The sequence below is a fragment of the Zootermopsis nevadensis genome, unplaced genomic scaffold (assembly GCF_977971745.1).
Source record: "Zootermopsis nevadensis isolate Lab colony 2312 unplaced genomic scaffold, Znev_1.0 Znev_ptg000022l, whole genome shotgun sequence".
Classification (NCBI taxonomy): Eukaryota; Metazoa; Arthropoda; class Insecta; order Blattodea; family Termopsidae; genus Zootermopsis; species Zootermopsis nevadensis.
This window is the reverse complement of record NW_028259154.1, coordinates 4,161,778-4,183,099: the sequence shown is the minus strand read 5'-3', so window position 1 is coordinate 4,183,099 and position 21,322 is coordinate 4,161,778. Positions and strand designations below refer to the sequence as shown.

Genomic DNA, 21,322 nt, shown 5'->3' with positions numbered 1-21,322 from the left:
AAGAGGCCTCTGGGGAGAACTAGACGTAGATGGGAGGATAATCTCAGGCGGGATCTATGGGAGATAGGAGTTGAAGGAGACAGGGTCCGGTGGAGGGCTTTGGTTAATTCGGTGATGAACCTTCGGGTTCTGTAAGCCATCTGGTTGGTTGGGTCCACTATTTGGGAAGCCTGAGGGGAAGAGGCAGCTGGGGAGACCTAGACGTAGATGGGAGGATAATGTCAGACGGGATAGGAATTGAGGGAGACTGGATTTTGTTGGCCCAGAACGGGGACCGGTGGAGGGCTTTGGTTAATTCGGTGATGAACCTCCGGGTTCGGTAAGCCATCTGGTTGATTGGGTCCACTATTTGGGAAGCCTGAGGGGAAGAGGCCTCTGGGGAGAACTAGACGTAGATGGGAGGATAATCTCAGGCGGGATCTATGGGAGATAGGAGTTGAAGGAGACAGGGTCCGGTGGAGGGCTTTGGTTAATTCGGTGATGAACCTTCGGGTTCTGTAAGCCATCTGGTTGGTTGGGTCCACTATTTGGGAAGCCTGAGGGGAAGAGACCGCTGGGGAGACCTAGACGTAGATGGGAGGATAATCTCAGGCGGGATCTATGGGAGATAGGAGTTGAAGGAGACTGGATTTTGTTGGCCCAGGAGGGCTTTGGTTAATTCGGTGATGAACTTTCGTGTTCGGTAAGCCATCTGGTTGGTTGGGTCCACTATTTGGGAAGCCTGAGGGGAAGAGACCGCTGGGGAGACCTAGACGTAGATGGGAGGATAATGTCAGGCGGGATCTATGGGAGATAGGAGTTGAAGGAGACTGGATATTGTTGGCCCAGGACAGGGCTTTGGTTAATTCGGTGATGAACCTTCGGGTTCGGTAAGCCATTTTAGTTAGTTTGATTCTATCAAGAGATTGCATTGCTCGAATTCAGCTGCCATGGCATTTGTCTAAATGTCACTATCCTAGCAATAATTGGCGACCTGCGTAAATGACAGAGTGGTGTTAATTAAGGAAATGTTAATTTGTGAGACGCAGGACAACTTCTGTTGCAGGCGTTAAACAGCTGTTGACTGAGGATTGCTACAATGACTAGCCTTTAATCAGTTATGTAGGAAGTGAATAAGTTGGTCACTGGACCACACGGCGCAGGATTACGTCGGTAGCATATGCAAAGCGCGTCCTCAGATGAAAATAAGAGGGAGGGAACAGGGAAAGTGTTGTGATTAGGACTACATATATATAAGTCACAACCATCTCACTTGCTGCATTCACATTTCGCACAAAACAACATGAAGTTTCTTGTAAGTACACAAAGTTTTCGTTAACATTATTTACACGTAAATCTTTTTTTTTTTAAATTGCGGAAACTGAACTTATATTTTAGACAAGAAAATTGTTGCATTTGAGATAAAGTTTCCCGGACGATATTAATAACCAAGTTTCGTAAAGTAACGATGCGTTTACAGGGTATAAAGTCCAAAATGTGCAGCGTACTCGTGCGTATTTTGGATGCAGAAACTAATACACATAGAAATTCGATAGAGAAACCTCTTCGAAGGCGTTAATTCGTTGCTGAAGTGTTTCAACACTGCACACAAGGGGAGTCACTGGTTCCGTTCACAGACTTAATATGTTATTTGGTTATTAGTTAAGGAATCGTAAACATTTTTGGGACAAAATTTATAATATTAACACCTTCAATATTTTATGACTTGCTAGTATTATTTTTTTTAGAGTTGAATATTATCTGGCAATTTGAGAACGTTAAAATCTTGTTTTAATACAGCAAATATAGCAGACAATTAAAGAGAAATATATGCGTTAAGTAAATACGAAGCCTCCTAGATTTCACTATTCTCACTGGGCTTGGTCACGTGTACAATTCGTGCATCTCCTAGTTATATAATTTTCCAAATTCCCCACTTATTTCATTCTTCCTAGGTCCAAATTTGTCATAAAAGTTTAAATTTTGGTTACAACGGTCAGCAGTATCGACCACTTAACACGAAGACACGTATCTGCACGCGTTTTCCTACGTCTTTCTAGTATGAAGCGTATAGGGTTCGTTAAATACCAGGTCATTTGTCTATATATGTAAATTATAGCATACGTGTATATGAAAGCCAAATTCAGAATTTCGTACTTACGTTATTAAAAATTTCAGACTACGGTAACATACGTTCCAAGATTTGGAATGTTACGTAATATTATTTACGGATCAGAGTTAAACTGAACAAAGCTTAAAACTGTAAAATTCCTATAGCATTGTAAATTAAACAATAAAGTTTTTTTTAAAGGCAACGTATTGAATTCTATACAGGCTTGTAATATATCTAGCATAAGTTTATTCTTGTAACAATTATTGATGCACATTTTCGCATATTCTCCTCTATTAGGACTTTGTTTCTATATGTTTAACGGCGCAAAATTCAATATCAAAGCCGTGCGGTGTTTCCAGTCCTTTTAAAATTATTAACTCGCACTGTCTGACATCAAAACTTCACATGCCTGCCTACAATAATTCGTAAGACATCGAAAATAAAGATCACAACTTAATGATATTATAATATCTTAAAACGTCCCCAGCTAAAGTTGTGCATTGTACAAAGATTACCACAAAAGAAGTTTATTAAAATTATGTTCAGTAGTTCTGTTTTGCTCGTAGCACCTCGTCACGAACGACTGCAAAATGAATCTCTGATGAATACAGAATTAATTTTTTTGTGATAGGTGTGTTGCGTTCTGCTCCTTTCTGCTGTGGCTTCAGCCGACGAAGAAGGAAAGAAGAAAGATGGAAAGACGGAGAAACGAGGAGTGTTCGACTTCGGGTATGGGTCCGCTGGTTTTGACATAGGGGACCACGGAAGTTTCGATTTTCCTAGCCACGGGTTCGGAGCGACCTCTGGGCACCATGGCGAAGTTAAGGCCATCACGATAACGAAGGAAGTAAAGGTCCCAGTTCCACAACCGTACCCAGTTACTGTCGAGAGAAAAATACCTGTCCCCTTCAAGGTACCAGTGCCTGTGCCCATAGACAGACCGTACCCCGTCCACGTTCCTCAACCGTACCCTGTCCCAGTGGAGAAGCCCGTGCCTTACCCCGTCGAGAAACCCGTGCCTTATCCAGTCAGTGTCCCTATCAAGGTCCCTGTTCCTCATCCCGTCCCTGTCCCTGTGGAAAAGCCTATATTCGTTGAAAATAAAGTTCTCCCTCTCTTATTAAAAGGCCATGAGAGCTTTGGAGCACATGAGGTAGGAGGTTCGAGCTTCAGTCACGGCGGAATTAGCTTTGGGCATCACTAAATACCTCAGGCCAGTAAGGGTCTTAAGAACATCATATCTTGACTTTTTTTTTAAAGAAATTAGTGTTCGCAGAATGAATCTGGGGAAAATGTCATTGTCTGCATGCAAGTTCGACGTAACTTATATCATTCTTGATAAATATCTAATCTGGATATTTCCAAACATCTTTTTAGTGAAAAAAAAAATGGAAGAATGTTATAATAAACTGTCTGGAAATATTATCTTGGAAGTAGAGTGGTAATGTTTTCAAGTTCCGAAGCTAATGTAGACAACTGCAGTATTGAAACGTAACTTACTTAAGTGGAAATATATATCAAGTGTAAAATACGAAAAATGTATCCTATAATTTACAACTTAAGGAATTCTTGCATTTAGGAAAGATCCTCACATGTTATATTTACTGTATAGGTTTTGTATACTCTTTTGTATATTAACTTATTTGTAAAATGGCAATATAAATACAATATTTTACCCACTTACGGTTTTTATGTATTAATTCATTGAACTGATTAATCCCACTTAACTTTATCTGTCACCGATTTTGACCTTGGAATAAGATATTGTAAACTAACTTTACAGTCCGCGAAGGATAAAGCCGGACGTAGCCCACACCTCGTGTAATTATCGTCTTGTTGGACTGAAACATGCGGATATACGTCTGATAAAAACGTTACGCATTTATTCAGTTATGAAATATCCTGTAGTCTCCCAGAGTTTGTGTGGTAAGTTAAAGGTTAATAGTCGCTTGTGCCTTGACACTGTTTTGCCCGGAGCTGGTGTAAGCGGTGATGTGTACAGAGCACAAGAACGGAAAAAGTTTGTGGACGCGATGACCTCTCGCTGTCATGCCAAAGGACAGGAATTAATTGTTTTCTTCTAGAGTACAACACAGATTTATGAACCACGCGTAACATTGCTCACTATTCTAAGCAAACAGGTTTGTTTTTCAGTGTTTGTTAGTAACTATCAGAGGATATGCCAATTAAAATTATCAGGTTTGGCTACAAGCGGTAGTTTGTGTGTGGAATTGTAACATACTTTGCTTAGAAACTGTGTCAAAACATCCAGTTCACTTCATTACGTGAACACATTTTAGTTTCATAAGTGAAATTTAACCCAGAAATTATAAAAGACGAACACGACGAAGTTGGTCCAGAAACAGAGACAGAAGAAATCAAAGAATAGATTTGCCTTCTGGGAATTCTCAAGAGAAGACGGCTGAAACTTGAACTTACAAATCTGTACTCCTCCCCCAATATTGTCAGGGTGATTAAGTCGAGAAGAATGAGATGGTCGGAGCATGTAGCACGCATGGATGGGACAAGAGGTGTGCACCGGGTATTGGTTGGGAAGCCTGAGGGGAAGAGACCTCTGGGGAGACTTAGACGTAGATGGGAGGATAATCTCAGGCGGGATCTATGGGAGATAGGAGTCGAAGGAGACTGGATTTTGCTGGCCCAGGACAGGGTCCGGTGGAGGGCTTTGGTTAGTTCGGTGATGAACCTTCGGGTTCCCTAAGCCATCTGGTTGGTTGGGTCCGCTATTTGAGAAGTCTGAGGGGAAGAGACCTCTGGGGAGAACTAGACGTAGATGGGAGGATAATCTCAGGCGGGATCTATGGGAGATAGGAGTTGAAGGAGACTGGATTTTGCTGGCCCAGGACAGGGTCCGGTGGAGGGCTTTGGTTAGTTCGGTGATGAACCTTCGGGTTCCCTAAGCCATCTGGTTGGTTGGGTCCGCTATTTGGGAAGTCTGAGGGGAAGAGACTTCTAGGGAGAACTAGACGTAGATGGGAGGATAATCTCAGGCGGGATCTATGGGAGATAGGAGTTGAAGGAGACAGAGTCCGGTGGAGGGCTTTGGTTAATTCGGTGATGAACCTTCGGGTTCTGTAAGCCATCTGGTTGGTTGGGTCCACTATTTGGGAAGCCTGAGGGGAAGAGGCAGCTGGGGAGACCTAGACGTACATGGGAGGATAATGTCAGACGGGATAGGAGTTGAGGGAGACTGGATTTTGTTGGCCCAGAACGGGGACCGGTGGAGGGCTTTGGTTAATTCGGTGATGAACCTCCGGGTTCGGTAAGCCATCTGGTTGATTGGGTCCACTATTTGGGAAGCCTGAGGGGAAGAGGCCTCTGGGGAGAACTAGACGTAGATGGGAGGATAATCTCAGGCGGGATCTATGGGAGATAGGAGTTGAAGGAGACAGAGTCCGGTGGAGGGCTTTGGTTAATTCGGTGATGAACCTTCGGGTTCTGTAAGCCATCTGGTTGGTTGGGTCCACTATTTGGGAAGCCTGAGGGGAAGAGGCAGCTGGGGAGACCTAGACATAGATGGGAGGATAATGTCAGACGGGATAGGAGTTGAGGGAGACTGGATTTTGTTGGCCCAGAACGGGGACCGGTGGAGGGCTTTGGTTAATTCGGTGATGAACCTCCGGGTTCGGTAAGCCATCTGGTTGATTGGGTCCACTATTTGGGAAGCCTGAGGGGAAGAGGCCTCTGGGGAGAACTAGACGTAGATGGGAGGATAATCTCAGGCGGGATCTATGGGAGATAGGAGTTGAAGGAGACAGGGTCCGGTGGAGGGCTTTGGTTAGTTCGGTGATGAACCTTCGGGTTCGGTAAGCCATCTAGTTAGTTAGGGGCTGAAACTAGTCCACCCTTAATTTCTATTTTCATAGACACGACATTGTTTGTGACGAAATTTTTGTTATGAGTCAGGGGCGCACACGGATTGAGGCTTAAAATTAAAATTCTGAAAGCGCATCAACGCAGTTGTTGCCTTCCCAATCCTTCAAATCACCTGAAGAGTGTAAACAGAATAACATCGCATAGCGCGTGCTTTTAAGACCGTATTTAATACGAATAAGCTCGGAAAGCGCGTTCCGTGCCGGAATAAACTTTAATGCCCTCATGCGATCTTTTCAGCTGCATTTAGAGGCTTTAAATCCGCCTTGTCCAGCAAAATAAATTTGTTGTCCGTTGTAAAATATATTCAATTACGGATAAAAATGCGTACTTCGTCTTATAAAATAATTCTTCTGTTCAACGCTTCGAATGAAGACCACTGGCGTAAGCGAACAGCTGGGGTGTCTGGTTCTCTGGGTGACGGCGAGCGTGAAAATGTCTTCTGAGACGTTCCAAAGGCGATTTGATCATAATGGCGTTCGGGCTCAGCCGCGAAATTGTAAGAATAAGAAATATAATACCTGTAGGGCGTATTGACGTATACATGACCGTCGTAACAGGCAGTGTGGAGAGATAATGAGTAGTAATAACAATTAAATTAAGGAACACGTGTGCACTGACTTACAGGAAGGGACGCCTGATGACTGCTGTTTCGCGAGAGAAAGTTGTGGGTGGCATCACCGGAACTTTACCTTCAGTTCATCCTATTACGTCACTTTAACGGTGCTATAATGCCTTTTTCTTTGCGGTTTCATTCGCTCTGTGTTTACATCAGGCACGAGACGACTTTATTTTAAGGTTAGATTGGTCTCGATATCAGGTATCCGCTTAACAACTGCCTTAACCACGAGACGCAAAAGGTATTCTTAAGCAGATCCCGGTAGTTGTTCAGCATTCTAAGGAACACGAAGATTCATTTATGTCTACAATCCATACATCATATTCTTTTAGATTTCTTTAATATTATCACCCAAGTTATTCTTATATGGTTGTTAGATATGAATGGGTCTAAGATTTATATTTATCTTATTGTTTCACAGCGAAAACAAACCAAGTATTTGACCCAACATTTTGAGCGAGAAATTGAATTTTTTGAAAGCTGATACTTGCTCAGCTTTCCAAGAAATTCCCTGCATTTTATGGAATCCAAATGTGTATTATTATGTTCACAAGAGCCCGCCACAGGTCACAACGTCGACCCAGATAAATAAAATCAACACCCTCCAGCCCTATTCCCTAAGATCAATTTTAATATCATCCTCCGAGTGGTCGTATACCTGTGCGATATTTTCGTAGACGTAGATCGTGAAATAGGACAAATGTTGTTTTAAGCCAATAGTTTTTATGTTCTCTCACTGAAATTAGACTATTGAAAGAGAACTATGCGAATGTTGCTGAATTATTACGTATTGTAACTTTTCAACACCTGATAATTCTGACGTGTGATTCGAAGTGAGGGGACGCTGTTTCAAAATTACGACCGAACTGGAATTTCAAAAGTCAATGTAAAATTCTCAAGCGGATACGTCTGTAAGATATCAGCAGAAACTTTACACACAGACTGAAACAATTTCCCATTTCTCACGTGATAAAGAAGACGAATTACTCAATGTGATTGTTAATTTACATTGTGATGTTTGTTTTGTAACAAACAAAAGAAAAACGAAGTATTTTCAGGCTCCCACATTCTCGTTATGAAATGAAACAACAGGCTGTTATTCAAGCCTCTGAACACGCCATTAAATTTCAGTTTCAGTGACATTAGAGCGACAAGCTCTGGGCTGAGTAGGGTCTAGCCATAATCACGCAGCCTACTAAAGTAACGGAACGCTATGACTCAATAGCACAATGCTTACGTTATGTTTCTCGCTTTGACAATTGTGTTATGAGGTCGGTTTTAATTCATTACATGAAAAAATTCACAATATGGAGCAGGTACCCCACCTTCCCCCATTGCTGGACGCTTATGCTGTAAACTATCTCATCTAGCGTAATGTTTTACTTCAGAATGAGTACGTCACTGGCTGCGAGAATGATACAAGCGACGTATTTCTTCACGGGAAGTGTTGAACAGAAAACCTTTGGAAGAGCTCAATGCGTGTGCCATTTTATCCGTCTGTTTGGTATTATTCCGCCGAAATATGTCCGTTACTTCATTCGCTGAACCTCTGGCACAATCTGTATGTCCTGGGTTCGGAGTCCGGCTGACTTTACGAAGCCTTCAGTAGCTTTCACTTTAGGCAAATATTTGGGCACATAAACAAGGTTATGATGACTACTTTACATACGCGTGGAAAATCATTATTCCGTTTCGACGTTATGAGAAGCAATTTAGCAAAAGTAATTGAGTTTTAAATTTAATATAATTTTACACCTGAAACACCTGGTTTAATAAAACCGAAACATGTTGTAACTGTTCCAATTGTAAATCGATTATTCGATATGGAACACAGAATGATATTTTAATTATTTTAATTATCTTATTTTAAATACATTGTGATTTGACGGAATAACCAATTAATTTAATAAATCACAATATGACGCAACTACACTATTTTATAAAAGTTTTTTTAAACTAAGAACGATCCATGGACATTTCTCGTAAATGATTGATTTTTCGGTTCCAACTCTGGAATATCGAATTGTACTACCAGCTTGTGGACGATGACTTTGAAAGGACCTAAATTCTTCCTGGTCTTCAGTAATTTACGGGAAAGTTCGTCGATCAGGCCATCCGGTCTTCAAAATAAGATAAAAACCCGGAGTTTGTGAATGTAAGCGAAGAGTGCTTAACGTTTAATTGGCGATAGACGAATTTGTTACCTAGTATGGGCGAACCTTGTGAATATAGAATTATTCAGTCTTCCTGAATACTAAAATACACCAAAATTGGCTGGTGCTTGAAACCTTTACGCGTGCATCGGCACTACAAATGTCCGAAAACTATTCTGGGAAATTACTTTTCTCATTTTATTCCAGTAACGATAATCCACACATCAACATCACTACAAATTATCAAAAATTTTCGAGAATTTCAAGTAAAGAACCACATGGGATAAATAAGTGTGGATTGGAAAATAATGTTGAAAAAAGTAATAGAATAGGTTGAAAAGGTGTATATATAATTTACGTGGCTCAGGACATGTTGCACAAGCTTGCTGTTGTCAATGCGTTTACATATTTTTGAGTTATATACAAGCAGTGAATTCTTAACTAGCTGATTGTCCTTAGCTCTTCACGTGGAATGATTAACTTAATTACAAAATCCCTACACACTCACTTAGTCGGTTAATTAAATGTTAATTTAAGTAATTCATCTTCCTCAGGATAGGGACCAGTAACGGGCTCTTGTGAACGTGGCCTTGAATATTTATTTTCCATGAAAGTTGTGGAATTTCGTGACCAATTTAAAGACTGTTAGTCCTAAGAAATACTATGCTCCGTTGGAGTTAGATATTTAACAAAGGGACATCAACAGACGGGTATAATCATATCGGAGGGCAAAATTTATTTCAAATCATGTCTGACAGTATACAAGTAGTATTTTTAACAAGAGATGAAACATAAATAGGATGGGGAAAACTGTACCAAATTCTGTTCCAAAAATGAAAAAGGTTTAATTTGAATTAAAGTTAATAAGGAAAGCAAGGAGTGGAATAAAAATTAGAAATACAATTTATGAGTATAAATGAGGATCCAAATGTGGTCAGATTTGAACGAGTTTCTCAGTCACTAGATTGTTAAGCCAGTTGGTCAGACGCCATGCAGAAGGTGTTTCGAGTCCATATTGCAGCAAAGCTACGGTTAAGCTGATGCAATTCTGGATACCACCGTTTTCTTACATTTGGTTGGAGGGGTAAGGTATTCACTACATGTGAAAGTGCGTCCATCCGAGGGGATGGCTGGCCACACGCGGCGTATAAAAACACAGCACTAGCCTCTGGACGTGTACAGTCCTCACTGGTAGCCAAGACAGATCATCAGCCATGAAGTTCACGGTGAGCCTAGCTAGTATCTGCTTGCTTTGCCTTAGAACCTTGACTGGTTGTTCACATTTCTGTGCAAGAAGCAGTGTCTGTTTTAAAATTTCTGCGTAACCACTACGAAAAACGAAATCCAAAGCATTGACCTGTGTGATATCGCTGCCGGTCACAGTGACCATGGGTTGTATCGTCTTGGAGAGTCGAAACGTCGCGATCATGGGTTCGAATCCCGCGTTGGATGTGGATGTATATCCGCTTTTTAATATGCCGTGTACTGAGTAACTGGAAGTGTTCCGAAGTAGACGTTACCACGTGTGAAAATATTAACTGACTAAATTGTTGACATGTGAGAACCAAAGATGTAAAACGTTCAAAGACTCAGTCAGAATATTCCGTCGGACACGAGACTGCGCGCTTTGGTTAAAATGGTTTCGCGTTGACTTAGCTGCACTGGTAATTAGAAACTGTTTGCTGCAGAATTTGTTTTTTCAAGAAGGACTTTCATTTGTATCTTGAACAACGCTGCATCAGTTGGCCCAGTATTGGACTTCAACGCACTACGAACTTACATTGGGTCAAATTCTTAGCTGTTACTTTTCCAATCTTAAATAAAAACGACAGATATACAGACAGGAACCGGTCTATGACGTGACACCAGATCATGAAGAATGAATAGTCATTAAAAACATTTGAGGGTTACAAACCATGACCTTATTGTAGGATTTGAGATTCTCACCGCGGTGAGTACGAACATGGCCGTCTTCTCGGTCGGAGTGCGGTTCCTCCAACACCGGGGTGATCGCCCTGATGATAGAGGCAGTAAGGACCTCTCAAATATCGGTAAACTTGTACCAGATTACACGGCGTAACAACCCAGAAGACAGACGTCTCCGTGGTCTCATTACTGACAATTTTCGATCAATGGAAAGGTACAAGTGAATTTCCATCTTGTGTGCAGATGCCAAGGTTTCGAAAGAACATAGGCCCACAAACACCATCTACAGAGCTAAACACAGACAGTGAAGACGGCAGTGAGAAGCTGTCAGATGGAGCCAAAGTGGGTACTGACTGCAAAGAAGTTTACTGACAGCGAGAGAATATTTGGTGATACATGGAACCTTTGCCACACGGGAACACGAAGAGACGTCAAAACACTTTTCCACATCTGTCCGTCATGTTTGCTCTCCCAACGGAATTTCCAGAGTACGAAGAAGTTGAAAGAAGAATTTATATTTTCTCTTTGTTATTTTAGTGCAAATGTCTTCAAAACTGGCCACAGTGCAAGAAATGTCGCATCATCTTCTTTTAATAGCGTGAAAGTTGTGGATTTCTGTCTGTTAATTTCAAGCCCTTGACTTTTTTTTCGGAGCAAATGTTTGTAGCTCCATCTAACCATCACACTCTCTGTCCTCCAGCTGTGTACGGTTCTCTTACCAATGCTTGCCATGGTCACCGCTGGAACCGGCGACCAGGCGCCCACGAAAGATGAGAGGAAACAGGACAAGAGGGGATTGTTCGGCTTGGGGTATGGTTACGGCGAACTGGACCACGGGTTTGGCCTGGGACACGGCCTGGCCCACGGTGGATACGTCAAGGCAGTCACCGTGACGAAGGAAATCCCGGTACCTGTGCCCCAGCCATACCCTGTCACCATCGAAAAACACGTCCCTGTCCCTGTGAAAGTGCCATTCGCAGTTCCTGTAGACAGACCTTACCCTGTCCACGTCCCTAAGCCTTATCCCGTTCCTGTAGAAAAACCAGTGCCTTACACTGTGGAGAGGCCCGTCCCGTATCCCGTCAAAGTTCCTATCAAGGTCCCCTACCCAGTTTCTGTTCCTGTGCACTTCCCTAAGCCCGTGGCTGTTCCTGTGCCACAACCCGTCCTGGTTAAGGGACATGATTTCCTTGGCGGTTATGGTTTTGATGGAGGATACGCGTTTGGAGGATATGGCGAGGAAATCGGCTACCACCACGGCTGAAGAACTTCACCACGTGGTATGCAAAGTCACATTTGCAATGTACTGTATTTCAAAATTAATTATTACTTGGAACTTTTAATAAAATTTAGTATATATTTATTTTCACAGTCCATACACAAACGTTGAAGTTAAATGATGTTGTTAAAATTATATAATATTAAAACATTATGTAGTATAAAATATTATATTTTGGCGCTTTTAATCGTAAATACGATTTTACATTATCTAGCGCTTTTTTATTTATTAAACGACATGTTTCGATGGATAAGACCTCATCTTCAGGTTTATATCAATTTTATAATATTTTAAAATTATTAAATACAAACAACAACTCATCATGAAAATAGAAAATCTACAAACAAACCACAGATCAATATAATACATTGCATAAAAATATTTAATAATTTTAAAATATTATAAAATTTATATAAACCTGAAGATGAGGTCTTATCCATCGAAACATGTCGTTTAATAATTAAAAAAGCGCTAAATAATGTAAAATCGTATTTACGATTAAAAGCGCCAAAATATAATATTTTATACTACATAATGTTTTAATATTATATAATTTTAACAACATCATTTAATTAAAACGTTTGTGTATAGACTGTGAAAATAAATATATATCAATCAACACAAACATGACGCATTTAAGCTACAAAAAAAAAAATAGTAGTTTCTCCAATATTAGTATAGTATTTCTTCAAGCTTTGGTTTTGAGGCAATATTGAATCAGTGCTGCAATTTACATGTGGATAAAATGAACTTCAAATTGAGTTGAATGTTTCGTGACTGTGCAGAGAAGTGGAACGTTTCTGCAACCTGAAGAAATTTTATATGGATACACGATCAACCTAAGTGGTTGATAAGATTTTATGGCGTCAGGTGGTAGGATTACTGTGAATGAGAAATCTAAAAGGATATGGCTAATTGAAACAAATTAATTCATATCAGGTACATGTGAAACAAAACATTTGCTTTAAATGTATTGAAGTATGACTGATTTTTACAACTTTTCATCCCACTTTTTATAATTATGTGTGAGATATATTGGATATTAAACTTAAAAATGTAAAATACACCCTTGTATCTTACTAGGATTTAAAGTTCTTACGGCGGTGGGTATGAAGTTGGCTCTTTTCAGGGTTGGAATGCCGTGCCTCCATCACCAGGGTGATCACTCTGATGATGAAGGCAGCAAGGACCTCTGAAACTTTGTTAGTCTTCTACCAGACTACCCGGCGCTACAACTGTCAAGACAGCCATTTTCTTTGTATCTTTGCCTGAATATTACTTTCGTGTTTTTTTTTAAAAAATTTTCCATGAATATTTTCGAAATTATATATTGTAAGATACCAAAGCATTTTCAAGGTTTTTAAGTCGAATCGAGTTAGTCTTGTTAACGTTCAATGCCCGAAACATATATATCAGCGTGTCATTGACTTCCAATTTATTTTTAATTACAGATATCATCTCATGATGCAGGATATCGTACTTCCATCATCACTGACCTCATTTTGGTACAGAACATATTATTCCCAAGATAAAAGTTATTACTGTGTATAAAAATGTGCAAAATTCTTTTTGTTAATTAAAAGATCTTTTGTGTTTTCTTTATATTTATTCATTTATTTTTATGGAAAGTTTATTTGTTTTAAAACTGACAAGAGAAGGTTAACAACATTTTTGTATTTTACTGACGTCCAATGCAATTTCTTTATTGACAAACAGTGAAACCGACGTAAAAATAATATTTTAGCATTAGAATTTATTTCGTGATTAAATTCGTACCCAGGAGTCGACGAGACGTCACAGCAGGTTCCGATGGTCACAGTAAATGAACAACAAAGTTTCTGCAGAGAGTGGGTTAAGCCAATGATGTGACATCTGTCGACTTACGACTGGACATAAGGCGACTTATAAACACGCTTAAATAAACCGTGGCACTACGAGGCCAAAGAGACTTTCACACGCAGCAGCGGATTAATTAATTCGGCCCTGATGAAGGCACATCGCTCTTCCGTCTGCTTGTCTAGCTGAAGTACTTCGTCGGAAAGCCAGCTCCTCCGACGCTGCGATGGAGTCAGACCACAGCCCCCCGGTACTTTTAATTACAGAGTTGGCGTCCGAAACATTCGAGCAATGGCCGCGATGCGAAGTCCGTAGAGAGAAATCTCTAGACGGACGGACGGACATGTGATAATAAGTGATTCTTTAATTTGATTACGATCACGCCTAAAATACTGTTACCAATTATTCTTTTATTCAGACGTAAATAAATCTGATTTCGACATGTGTAAGAGAATGTGCCCTTTTTCTGCAAACATATTTCTAAGCGCTAAATTTATTGTGCTGAAATTGGCAAAATTCCTTGTTACTTTACATATAATCACGATGATTGCTGATGACACGAAAGAAAACTACTTTGTGATACAAGGAAATATAAGTGTAATGAGTGGGGTTGCATAACGAACCCCTGACAATTATTTTAAAGGGTTCTGACGATGGTGTATTACACTCCAGATTGATAGATTTTTGTACTTTGTCCATCGTCTGGTATTCAAAAAAGAACGCAATCTTTCGGAAACTGAATCTGTTCTGGACTGGGCTGTGGTTAGATCTTAGATTTTCACCTGAGGACGGAAACAAATCCAGTTTCCAAAAGATTGCGTTCTTTTTTGAATACCAGACGATGGACAAAGTACAAAAATGTAGTAATCCTGAAAATTATATTACGCGGTATATTCAATAAATATCACTACACCCGACTTTGTTTCGCCTCTATCAGTGTAAAAGCTTTTAACAAGATCCTGTCCCACTCGATGTTTAAAGCAATGCCAACACGTGTGGCGAATTCTTCAACTCAGGAAAACGGAAACCGACTAACTCTTGAGGCGGAACATCGCATCAGAATTAGAAGCGTTCAAAAGACCCCCTTCTGTCCATTTTTCCCTATCTATTGATTTATTTTTTGTGAATGATAGGTAGATTAATGCATATTCAGTTGGAAAGGATGTGAAATAAAGCAGGTTATCCCGGAACTTGCCTGAACGACCTCAAGATAACCACGACGAACCTCAGTCTGAAGTTAATTAAATGACTTTGATCTGGACCTCCAATTCCTCATTGTAATAGAAATCTGTCGTCATGACTCCATGCACTGAAGAACTCGTCCATGTATTTTTCATTATCATCGCTTCACAGTCACCAATTCATCATACAAGGGTACGCGAGAGTAGTCATTATGCAACCCGCCCGGCCGGCCAGCCGACTGACTGACAGTTATACAACCCGCAGCACTTCCCAGTAAGCGACTTACTTAACCGGTTGTAACGACTGTCAAGTGACGAAGATGGCAGTGGCCAATTTTATGACGCTTACTGGCTCCGAGAAAGACAGAGTTAAGGGATGAGAATGTTATATAAAGCTAGACTCGAACACTGAACCTCCCGAATACAAGTAGGGAACGACAGATATATTGCATACAATACATTTTGATCAGTGGGACCAGATCAATGGCTTTGATCGTGCGATAACATTATCTAGCAGGTCGACACATTTTGACAGGGTTTCGGAAAGAAATTTTTGTGCAAATTCGTAAGTTATCTTTGAGCTGGCGGATACAAATCGACTGATATTAGCAGGAATCGAATCTCACGCCGCTTTAAGAATGTTCAGTTCATTTTTCTTCAAAATTCCGTGGAATAAGTTTGAAAGAAAACGAGCGGACAAACACAAACACTCATGCACCTTTTCCAAAGATCACAAAAAGTGGTCAACAACTCATTTTCTTCACTGTTGTTATGTATTGAACTTTAGTCTCTTTCCCGGCAGCTATACTCTGTACGTTTGAAAATAAAACGCTGACTGGGATATCAACGAATGAATAAATTACAAGATTAAAAATGCACTTAATTAATCGAAAATTCTGACAACATAATTAAAATTAACTTAGAGTGTCTGGACTGGATAAACACACTCAGTGTGTGATCAGTGGCAGTGTCCTTTCGACGCGGTAATGAACCTTCATGTCTTTAAAAGGGTGGTAATTTCTTCAACATCTGAGCGACTATCAGCTTCACAAGTAAGACTCTGCTCCACAGAGTTCGTTCTGCTCTCTCATAACTTCGAAATTAATAATTGTTAATAATCTTCTTGTGGTATTGAAATGACAGGTGTACAGGTCATTATGACGTTTGTTGAATATGAAACTTTATTTGACTTATGTTGACCGGAAATCAGCAATAAATTTCATCAAATTTAAAATTCCATAAGCCGTGATCAGGCATAAATTCATACAAAAATCAAATCTAAATTATTGTATTAACTAAATAAATTAATTCTCGTCGCTGGGTAGGGGGTTTGTCCAGAAGTATGACAGTCAAATGTCCAGCAGTTAAATACGACAATAAAGTTCTAGGTTAGTAATGGTTTTGATATTTACGGAATATTTCAACGATTCGATAAAGAGAATCAAATATTATCAAGTACCAGTATAACTCCACTGCACCTTTCACTTCAATAACAACGGAACACCGCAGAACTGTCGGGGAGCTGTAATCTGAACAAAGCAAGGGGACACTTAAGCTACCATTATGATGGTCACCGCTAACCATTTCCCATCTCCACATCCTTAGATCTGTCCTTTGTTTTTAATCGTGTTCAAAATCGACATGTCGCCCCTTGCCAATAAGAAACACACAGAATATACTAGACTATAACTTGAAATTCGGCTAGCAAATTACGTGTTTTGTGTTTGCATTCTGTAACAACATAGGATAAACTTCAGACCTTGCGTTAAGTTCTTGAATTTATTAACTCATTTTACGGGCATAATTACTTCTCAGAAGTAGAATTTCTTTAAAATGTAACACTTAGAATCAGCTGGAGACGTTGCCAACGCATGTATTTATAAAGGTACCGATTACAGCTCGTTATAATATTTTGTATGAATAATTACGTTAAGATTCGTATACGGTAGACGCCGTCCTTTGTCAATCTCCTGCTCCGCTGCTATTGTACAGAAGAGGCTTTCCATATGCAATATGTGTTATTAAGTCGGACGGCGGAACTGAGTGGCTTCTTCCTCGTTGAGTGATCCCTTTGCAAGAGCCCACCTGGCCGAGGGCATTCTTCCCCAGCGTCGGCTGTCGACTTCAATTCTCGCAACGCGGAACTGTTCTCTGTCCAAAGTAAATTAGATGCAATCAAAGTTCGAATGTTTCCCTATAGACTGGGAGCTAGAATATATTAATTTTTTCCCCTGTCTGTCAATATCTGTTCCTCCTCCATGGACAGTTTCGTATGTCCCTTGGTATTCAAAAGGATTTGTCATCGAATTCCGAACGTGAGTTCCCATTGGCGGGCGTCTCTCTTGTAAGGACGAGTAGAAAATTATGTTGTAGTGTAGGATCGCAAAGGATATTCAACGGCTAATACATAGAAGACTCATCAGTGTCATCCATTTCTATGCAATTCACTTCCGTCAGAGAACATTTCTTGCCAATGCAGTTCATTACCACTAGATGTTCGCACTTGCGTTCCATCTCGCGGAGTTACAGAAACGTCACGAGTTTGTCGTACAGCGAAGAAGAACCCTCGAGCATGGAGTACAGCGATATGAATCAAAATAGCATTCACCTTCCAGCTTTTGTTATTGACGAATCGCTGACGTTAATTGAAATGCTTATCTCCTTTGTGAAAAATGCGGATGTCTCAGTGCAACTCAATTTTTTAGTCACAATACATGAAACTGGAGTATTCACAGCGCACGTTTTCCTGTCTTCTGGGTTGTAGCGCCGTACAGTCTGGTAGTCATAGACGAAGCAACGACCGCTGAAACGTCGGTAAACTTCTATAACACAGTAGAGAGCCATCTTCGGACTCACCACTTATGTTTACCTCACATCTGTGGTGTGATCGTAGCGGTACCAGAAACTTTCGACCACCATGAGAAGATAAAATGACGTCTCGGCCTCACAGAAAACTTCTTTCATATTCTATCGCCATATTCTGACACGAGTAACTGCTAGGAAGTGATTAGGTTTGTCATTTTCTCAGGTGCAGAGTTAGAATGTTATTCTCAGTCCTGTGTCGTCTTTGAGATTCAAAGTTCGAACGCCTCTAACCGAATCCCCCACTACTAAACATTGATTGGTCGATATACGAAAATTAATTAAACAGCGTGGGAATATGACACCGATTAAATTTTCTGCAACACGGAGTTTTCCTCCTGGGGCTTCCCCGGTTTCTCCATTAACACACAGAAGAAGGCAATGGCAAACCACTTCTGGATCATCTGCCAAGAACGTATATGAACAGGTCCCAGTCCGAGAAAAGGATGGAAGGATCCTGTTCATATGGACCTGTCGTCAGACAGAACACTAAATAATAATAAGATGAGGTGGTCTAGCGGTTAGAACGCTGGCCTTGTAATCCTGGGGTCTCGGGTTCGATTCCCGGCGGTGCCCGAATTTATAACTTGTGTTGGGCAAGGCCGTGGTCTAGGCAACACGGAGTTTTCCTCCGTGGCATCCCAACAATTACTCCATTCACACACAGAAGAAGGCAATGGCAAACCACTTCTGGATCATCTGCCAAGAACGTATATGAACAGGTCCCAGTCCGAGAAAAGGATGGACGGATCCTGTTCATATGGACCTGTCGTCAGACAGAACACTACAAATAAAAATAAAAAGGTAGAGTGCTAGGCTTAGGGTTTTATAATCTCAGGGGAACATCTTCACTATCTGATTGACTCCGTCAGCGCCGTGGAATAAACATTGGTTCAGGATGGGGGGAGTTAGGTCTGTATCAGTAAAAGTTACGGTCGCCCTATTAATAATAACCAGAAAATCCTTGTCTGTACGGGGTGTGGAGGTTAACAACGGAACTTACAGGACCTCAGTGGTAGAAGGAAGTTATTTTGTCTTCCGTGTTTACTGGTGATTCATAAAGCTGATTAAAATACAGTCTGAATTTATCTTAGAAAAAAACAGTGCAATTTGCTGTTCAAGCCAGTGAGATATGTAGAACTTTGTTCCACCTCTGCAAAGAATGAATAAAGTTCTTTCCCAGTTTCTCAACGCTTGCCATTAAATCTAGAACATCGAGTACGGTTCTCTCTGGGAAACTGTGCGTATCAGATCAGAGACATTCTCTTCTCACATTCTCTTTCTATGTTTCAAACTTTGCTCAGTTTACGGTCTGTGTTGCTCTCAGCAAGGAGTTAAACCCTCCTGTACATTCACACATCACTGCTTTGTTTCGACATTATTTTATCCATGCCAGGTTTTACGTCAAAAACGTGAGTGGTGTACATTTCTGATTTCGCCACGTGTATTAGACTACATGTAATTTTCCTTAATTTAATCACACCGACACACCGCTCTATCTAACGGACCACTCTAGTCAAATGCAGACCAACTGCTGGAAGTCGAGGCCCCTTCATGCGGATCTCCTCCTTGACTTTCATATTCGAAGTTCAGAGAGCCAAAGCAAGTCAAGCCAGACTGAAAATTTATATCAATTTGTAAGGTGGCCAATTATAATACCCAAAGTAGATGTGAAAAGTCTGTACACGCCATGAAGTTCGCTTGGGCGGGGGGAGAACTGAAAAATCTTCTAATCTTTCTCAACCTCGGCACTAGATGGGGGTGAGTGGTCAGCGTCACGCCCCGGCAGAGTTTACCCCCCGGGAAAGGATCCGTCACCCATTGGGTAGACCTCACAACCGGTTTGGACGCAGAGGCTGTATGAAAAATCTCCTGTTGGGGATCGAACCCCGGTCGTCCAGTCTGTAGTCAGTCACTATGTGCCACCCCAAGCTCTTAAAGGAAAATACCATTTACTGAGCCAGCAAAGACATTCGTTTGAGTAGACTCGAAAAGTAATTCAATTCAAAATCGCTGAGAAAAATATATATTCATACGCGTCGTCGTTTCAAAAATGCAAAACTTGTGTTTTTTTGGTTACCATAGTGGGGAGGGAAATTAAAACATGTGAGCACACCCGCTGCCAATCCTTTCCATCTTGTCTGACGACCAGAAGGTGGGAGCGGCGATGCGTAGTTAATGAGAAGTTTGTTAGAGGCGAAAGTGAGCCTGGATCAGAATATAAGAGAGGCGCGATGCCCTCAGAACCAAACAGTCCTCGAGTTTCTTCGTTCGAGCTGGGTGAGAGATACGTCCTGCTATGAAGTTCTCTGTAAGTAGACGACAGTTTGCACTGCCTCAGGTAACCGCATTCTGATGATACAGTCGAAGGTATATTTTTGTTTGCTCTGACGGAAAAAAAACTGTTTCAGATTTGAAGAATTAACATTTGAATAATCGATTCACAGAATATCATAGGAAGTATCAAATAAGAAGTATGTGGACGATCAGGTTTTCTTCTGTGGCTACCAACTAATTCTTAACCTCACTGTTGTTTCGACTGCTCCGCAGACTATCATCTTCACCGCTGGCCTCTTTGCCCTCGCATCATGCGAGGAGACGTCAAAGAAGGTCGAAACGTCGGAGAAGAAGCAGGGTAAGCGAGGGCTCTTTGATCTTGGGGGCGGCCACGGAATCGAATTTGCGGGTGGCCACGGCGGAAGCTTTGGTCTGGGCAGTGGCCTTGAATTTGGTCATCAAGTTGACCACGTGAAGGCCATCACAGTGACGAAACAAGTTCCGGTTCCGGTCCCCCATCCCTACCCAGTTCATATCGAGAGAAAAGTCCCCTTCCCCGTGAAGGTCCCTGTAGCCGTCCATGTTGACAAACCCTACCCAGTTCACGTCCCCAAACCATACCCTGTCTACGTCGAGAAGAAGGTCCCTTACCCTGTCGACAAACCCGTTCCTTATCCCGTCAAAGTACCAGTCAAAGTTCCAGTAGTTGTCCCCGTCCCTGTTCACGTTCCTAAGCCAGTCGCCGTCCCTGTACCAAAACCTGTAGCAGTCCCCGTGCCCCATCCCGTGCTGGTCCAGAAGCCAGTCCCTGTGCTGATCAACCAAAACTCTGGCTATGGGGGAGGGGAGTTCGGAGGACATGGCGGACTGTACGGTGGATCAATCGGTTTTGGACACGGTGAATTTGGAGGAGCAGCCTTAAGTAACGGAAACCATGGCTTCGAAGGGACGTCCATCAGTCTAGGAGGTCATGGAGGGCTGGGAGGATTCTCCGGGGGTGCCTATGGCGGTAACATCGGAGGGTATCATCATGGCTGAGAAGTGTTCCAATTCTGCTTCTTGGAAGGGAAGAAGGAACAAGAAATGATTATTGCCGAATTTCTAAGTGCGTTTTACAAGTTACGTTTCTGACACAAGTAATTGTAATACAGAATCTGTAAATAAACACCAAAGATTATTTTTGTAAAAGTCTGTTACGTCTTA

General features: G+C 41.3%; 2 protein-coding genes across 2 annotated transcripts; both read left to right on the top strand.

Moving 5' to 3' along the window:
- The first annotated feature begins 1,217 nt into the window (after positions 1 to 1,217).
- Positions 1,218 to 3,779, top strand: LOC147872947 (uncharacterized). The gene is made up of 2 exons (XM_087353544.1): positions 1,218 to 1,294; positions 2,724 to 3,779. Exons 1-2 carry the CDS (start codon positions 1,283 to 1,285, stop codon positions 3,294 to 3,296), a joined length of 585 nt encoding a protein of 194 aa, XP_087209670.1. The 5' UTR covers positions 1,218 to 1,282; the 3' UTR covers positions 3,297 to 3,779.
- Positions 3,780 to 9,933: 6,154 nt separating this feature from the next.
- Positions 9,934 to 21,296, top strand: LOC110837141 (uncharacterized). Its single transcript, XM_087354005.1, has 3 exons — positions 9,934 to 9,984; positions 11,385 to 11,945; positions 20,393 to 21,296. Exons 1-3 carry the CDS (start codon positions 9,973 to 9,975, stop codon positions 21,155 to 21,157), a joined length of 1,338 nt encoding a protein of 445 aa, XP_087210131.1. The 5' UTR covers positions 9,934 to 9,972; the 3' UTR covers positions 21,158 to 21,296.
- Positions 21,297 to 21,322: the final 26 nt, after the last annotated feature.

What these genes read in the sequence shown, in the direction of transcription:
- LOC110837141 (XM_087354005.1), top strand. An exon ending in AAATCGGCTACCACCACGGC is followed by an intron (nt 11,946 to 20,392) that starts TGAAGAACTTCA and finishes ACTGCTCCGCAG; the next exon opens with ACTATCATCTTCACCGCTGG.